The 6,000-nt window shown below is 45.6% G+C and overlaps 1 protein-coding gene across 2 annotated transcripts in view; it reads left to right on the forward strand.

The window, feature by feature from the left end:
• The window catches only part of LOC119185041 (venom metalloproteinase antarease TserMP_A-like), a 77,050-nt gene extending 72,108 nt beyond the window's left edge, over positions 1 to 4,942 (forward strand). For both annotated transcript variants that reach the window (XM_075885444.1, XM_075885443.1), the window contains 2 exons: positions 3,055 to 3,183; positions 4,827 to 4,942. In XM_075885444.1, coding sequence (XP_075741559.1) covers positions 3,055 to 3,183; positions 4,827 to 4,859 — 162 coding nt within the window. In that variant the 3' untranslated portion in view covers positions 4,860 to 4,942. The remainder of the gene's footprint in view (positions 1 to 3,054; positions 3,184 to 4,826) is intronic.
• The last annotated feature ends 1,058 nt before the right edge of the window (positions 4,943 to 6,000 follow it).

Here is a 6,000-nt window from a genome sequence, read left to right on the forward strand (position 1 = left end):
TTCTCCGAAGATGCGCACAACTTCTCGAATGCAAAACTGCCGTACGCAACCTATTCCATCTGAAGGCGAGGCAGAGAGGTGAAGCGCCGTCTCGACGGTCGCGCCGGGCCACAGAAAACCTATCAGTGGCCGGGCGGCCGGGGTGGCCGTGGCGCCGACGTGGCGGCGAGACCCCGGCGCCCGCCTGTCCCGCTAGTGCAGTCAGAAGAGGCTAGGGGCAGTGGAGCGAACGAAGCGGCCAAGCCGGATGGCATGGCAACGTCTTGGGTTCTGGCGGGGGGTAATCATAGCGGCGGCCGTGTAGTATACTGAAGCTGTCGAGAGCGTCTGTATTTCGCGCGCGTGCGTCGTAGCCTAAGAAAGCGCGTTTTGAGTGCTTGTAACACATTACTGACATTCTAAACGATGTCTCAGCGTCTCCTACGCGTCATGGCACACAAATGAATGTGCAGGTGCGTCGTAATTGCGCTGAGTAATTGCCTCTTTGTGGAGCCTATCGACCCTAACAGAAAGCGACAATTGTTCAGCTCGATTGTTTCTTGAGTAAGCTGAGTACACGTAATGCAACCTCAATGTTATTATTGATCATCGGCCTGACAATGTCCACTGCAGGACAAAGGCCTCTCCCATGATTTACCACTCGACTCGGTCCTGTGCTTGCTGCTGCCATTATGTACCCGGGAACTTCCTAATCTCATCTGCCCACCCAACTTACTGTCTCCCCCTAACCCGTTTGCATTCTCTGGAAATCCGGTCAGTTATGCTCAATGACCAGCTTTTTTCCTACCTACGCACTACATGCCCGGCCCATGTCCATTTCTTCTTCTTGATTTCAACTATAATATCCTTAAACCCGGTTTGTTCACTGATTCACTCTGCTCTCTTCTTGACTCTTAAGGTTACAAGTACTATTGTCCTTTCCATCGCTCTCTGCGTCGTCCTCAGTTTAAGCTGACCCCTCTTTATAAGCCTCCAGGTTTCTGCTCAGTAGGTAGGTACCAGCAAGATGCAGCTGTTATTTACCTTCGTCTTGAGGAGATAGTGACAATCTACCAGCCATGAGCTGAGAATGCTTGCCGAATCTTCTCCACCACACTCTTATTCTTCTAGTTACTTCAGTCTCGTGGCTCGGCTCCGCAGCTACTACCTGTCCTAAGTAGACGTATATACCTTTTCCAACTTCAAGTGCACTGCCACCTATCTCGAAGCGCTGTTTTCTTTCGAGGTTGTTGTTCATTACTTTCGTTTTCTGCCGGTTATTTTGTAGATTCCAAGAGAAGGAAAGCGGGAAAAGGGGAGACAAAGTTTGGTGAGCAGATGAGATTAGGAAGTTTGCGGATATGAAGTGGCAACAGCCAGCAAAGGACCAAGTTGACTGGCGGAACAGGGGAGAGGCCTTTGCCCTGCTGTGATGATGATGAGTATGTGAATGTAAAAGTACGTGGGTGAGTGCGCCTGAGTATGGGTAGGCGTAAGTATGAAGGTTAATTCTTATGCGAGTGCGGAGGTGAATGAGGGCTTATGATCTTGAGAAGGTGTGAGTATGAAATTGAGTGAGTGACTCTGAGTCTTAATTGAGGTGCACGAAATGAAGTACAAAACGGAGACACCTGGACATGGCACGCTGTCTCGAGGTGTCTTCCTTTTGTACTTCAATTTTTCGCGCACCTCAGTTAATATGAATTACCAACTCGCCCAGCAGTCCGTGTTTCTCTAAGAGTGCGAGTAGTCGTGAGTATGAACGTGAGCCATGAACAATGAGTGTGAGTAGGCGTGAGTATGAACGTGAGTGACTGCGAGTAGGCGTGAGTATGAACGTGAGTGACTGTGAGTAGGCGTGAGTATGAACATGAGTGAGTACTCATTAGTGTGAGTAGTCATGAGTATGAACGTGAGTGAGGACCTATGAGTGCTAGCTGGCATGACTGTGAATGTGAGTGAGTACTCATAAGCGTGAGTAGTCATGAGTATGAAATTAGTGAGTACTCATCAGTGTGAGTAGTCGTGAGTATGAACGTGAGTGAGGGCCTAGAGTGTGAGTTGGCGTAAGTTTGAACGTGAGTGAGTACTCATGAGTATGAGTAAGAGTGAGTATGAACGTGAATGAGTACTTTCAGTGCGAATAGAAGTGAGTTTGAACGTGAGTGAGTACTCATGAGTGTGAGTAGGAGTGAGTATGAACGTGAGTGAGTACTCTGAGTGAGACAAGGAGTGAGTATGAACGTGAGTGAGTACTTTAAGTGTGAGAAGGAATGAGTATGAACATGAGTGAGTAAGAATGAGTGTGAGTAGGCGTGAGTATGAACGTGAGGGAGTACTTTGAGTGTGAGAAGGAGTGAGTATGAATGTGAGTGAGTACTCTGAGTGTGACAAGCAGGGAGTATGAACGCTAGTGAGTACTCATGAGTGCGATTGATTGATATGCGGGGTTTAACGGCCCAAAACAACTATATGATTATGAGAGACGACTCATGAGTGCGAGTACGCGTGAGTATGCACGTGAGTGAGGGCCTATGAGTGGGAGTAGACGTGAGTATGAACGTGAGTGAGGGTGAAGGCTGAAAAAATTGTGGTGAGTGAGTATGAGTGAGTGGTCTCTCAAAGTGCCGACCTAGGGCCGTAGCACCATCCAGTACGTCAGAACGCACATGACTACCACGTTCGTTGGAAGTGAAAGGGCGGGGCGCACATCCTCGTCAAGATAAAGGTAGACCCTGCCTAAGGGAACCCATATGTTTTGAAGCGATAGCGTTGAATCCCACGTACCAAAATTATTTTGCCAAAGGTAGAAGTAAATGGTCACTGTTTCGCTCAGTCATTTTCAATAAAAACTAATTTGAAGGAAAGGGTATAGTTTCGTTACTCGATGTGACGGCCACATTGAACCATACGGGTGTGCCTGCACGGAAATGGAAGTTCTTTCCCTCATCGAGAACTTGGTATAATTGAATTTTATTATTTGGAGCTCGAGATGTATTATTAGATAGAACGTAAGCACTCAAGGCTATACTACGAGGGGAAAGTTCCGTATTGATATTTTTGTTTTCGTTACAGCTTCAATCCGACCTAGAGCAGTGCGTATTTCGCTGCTTGGTACACGATACTTACAGCCATGCGAAGATGCAGAACCGCACGTCTTTTGCAATAGATGGGACACCCTGCTCTGAAACTGAACCACAAAAGGTGAGAAATGTTTTTACTCTTCTAGGGCAAGTGAAAACTCCGAGTGCACCCCTGATTACCCATTCATGTGGCAAGCTTTCGAAAAGACATATATACAAAAAATATTTCCATGTTTAGCGAAACCTTTCACAACTATGTAAAAGATTTTGCAACTAATGGTTAGATATACTGCTTTTATCGTTGTTGTGTACGAGTGCGTATCTTTAAAGGGGCCCTGCAACACTTTTTGAGCATAGTCAGAAAATGCTGCCGATCGGTAGTAGAGGCTCCCGAGAACAAGCGAGCCAAACAATATAACGCAGCACCTGGCCTGAATTTCACGAAAAATGATCAAAGTCAGCTAAAAATTGCTTTTTAATCTCTCGACAAATCACTATTAAGCATAAAAATCACTCTTAGTGAACTTTAACGAGGTGCTTGAATGGGCTGGTTGGTGCTGCATGGTAGACGAAGAAAGTGCTTAACAGCGGAAACGACAGGAGTAGATAGAAGAGACTGTTCAGCGCTCTGTTCTCGTCACTTCTATCCCCTCCTGTCGTTTGTGCTGTTAAGACCTTTCTTCGTCTACCACTCTTAGTGAGCCCATCTTTCAGCCATTGACTGATTTGAACATGGCGCGCTCGGTCGTAACAGAGATCGCCGAGGGAGGCCGGCACTTATCCTTGAGTGCGCGCACGATCGCACTGAGAAAAAAGCCGCGTATTTGAAGAAAAAAAAAAGGAAAAAATATTTAGGGTCACAAAGCGTGCGTGACGTTTTTTGTTTGGCCCTCGCCCACCCCTCCCTGCTTAGCTTCCAGCGCTTAGTCGGAACAGCAAAAGAGAGAATGCGTTTGCAGCGTGTGAGAAATCTTTGTAACTCCGCTCGTACTGGACGGATTCTAAAAAAATTTGCGGTCTCGAATTTGTGAGGCAGTACGCTTTTCCAGTGAATTATTTCAATAATTACTCAAAAAAGTGTTTCAGGGCCCCTCCAAAATATTTTCTCTGTTTTTCACTGCAACGTCTTTTCTAAAAAAAGAAATATGACTGAAGTTATTAGCCAGCTCACGCTGTCTGTTCACCTGAAGCGAGACAATAGAAGGTGAAGGTCTCAAGTAGAAAGAGCCCAGCAAACGACAGGCGCAGCTGAGCGTGCTTTACGGACATGCTCTTGACATCGCCTCTTAGCGACTGGACTTCGCCATATGGCGCTCACGCACAGAAAGGTCGCCACTTACGCAAGATGGTTAAAGATTTGGGAGGCTGTGCATGTGTCCTTATCTTACATGCAATCAACAGTTTCTGTAGAACAAATATACGCCCCAGCAGTACAGTAACATATCTTCAAAGGCGTAAGCTAACGTTTCGTTACACTCATAAAAACTTCGTAGGAAAAGATGTCCCTGCGTTTGCTTCACACATGCGGAATAAATGCGTACATAGAGAAAAAAAAAGTAGATCCTTCGGAACCTTTTATTGACAATTTCGTGAAATTCAACTTTCAATCGCATGGGTAGAGCATGCATCTCTCAGAACAGTCATATAAATCAGACATGCACAGGTTTTACTTTATTCTAATATTCACAGTACTGTAAATCGCGTGATATCGTTTTAAGCAGGAAACGAGTAGATCAATTTTCTCATCCATCTTTTCTTTTACAGATATGCCACAACATGGTCTGTGTCAAGCCCTAGTAAAATAGTGGACGTTTCTGAAAGAACAAACGTGCAGTTTGCACTTCACCAAGCAGATTGCCACTCCCTGTTCGGAATAAAGGTGTTTTTTGTATAAAAAATGAACGCGTCAAATAAGACTTCTGTTCGTGCAGCGATTAGTTGTGAACTATTAACTCATATTATCGCAGGGTCGTGACACTAACTAAAGCAGCAGTCGCCGTGTCCTAGATGAAATTGTTTATTTGTTTGAACGTGCGGCCAGGAAACGGTAAGTTAGACAACAGCAATACCACGGCCGCTGGCAATACACACTGCACAATGACAACGACGAACACAACGTCGGCTGTCGAGAAAACTGATGAGCGCTATGATGCAGCTCGCACGGGCTCTATTCCAAACATGGCTTTTCGCATTCTGTGCGTATTCTTTCACATTTCGCATTCTGTGCTAAATGTCGTAGGTGGCAAGATAGATAGATAGATAGATAGATAGATAGATAGATAGATAGATAGATAGATAGATAGATAGATAGATAGATAGATAGATAGATAGATAGATAGATAGATAGATAGATAGATAGATAGATAGATAGATAGATAGATAGATAGATAGATAGATAGATAGATAGATAGATAGATGGACAGACAGACAGACACACAGACAGATAGACAGATAGATAGATAGATAATTGATTTGATGGATATGTGGGGTGTAACGTCCCAAAACCACTATATGATTATGAGAGACGCCGTAGTGGAGGGCTCCAGAAATTTAGGCCACCTGGGGTTGTTTAACATGCACCCAAATTTGAGCACACGGGCCTACAACATTTCCGCCTCCATCGAAAATGCAGCCGCCGCATCTGGGATTCGAACCCGCGCCCTGCGGGTCAGCAGCCGAGTACCTCAGCCACTAGACCACCGCGGCGGGGCGTAGATACAGAAACGTGCGGTCCATACAGAAACGTGCGGCCAGATTCATCTCTTCTAGGTACAGCCGTGATGAAAGCATCACTGCCATAAAGTCATCCCTGGGACTCGAGTCTTGTCATTCCGACGTTAGATTTTAAGGCTGTGCTTGTTCCATATAGGCTCTATTACAACTTTCCTCAACTTCGTGGTAAACTCCTAAACCCCCCACACCACACATCTCGTCGCCT

This window comes from Rhipicephalus microplus, unplaced genomic scaffold (genome assembly GCF_043290135.1).
Source record: "Rhipicephalus microplus isolate Deutch F79 unplaced genomic scaffold, USDA_Rmic scaffold_147, whole genome shotgun sequence".
Taxonomy (NCBI): Eukaryota; Metazoa; Arthropoda; class Arachnida; order Ixodida; family Ixodidae; genus Rhipicephalus; species Rhipicephalus microplus.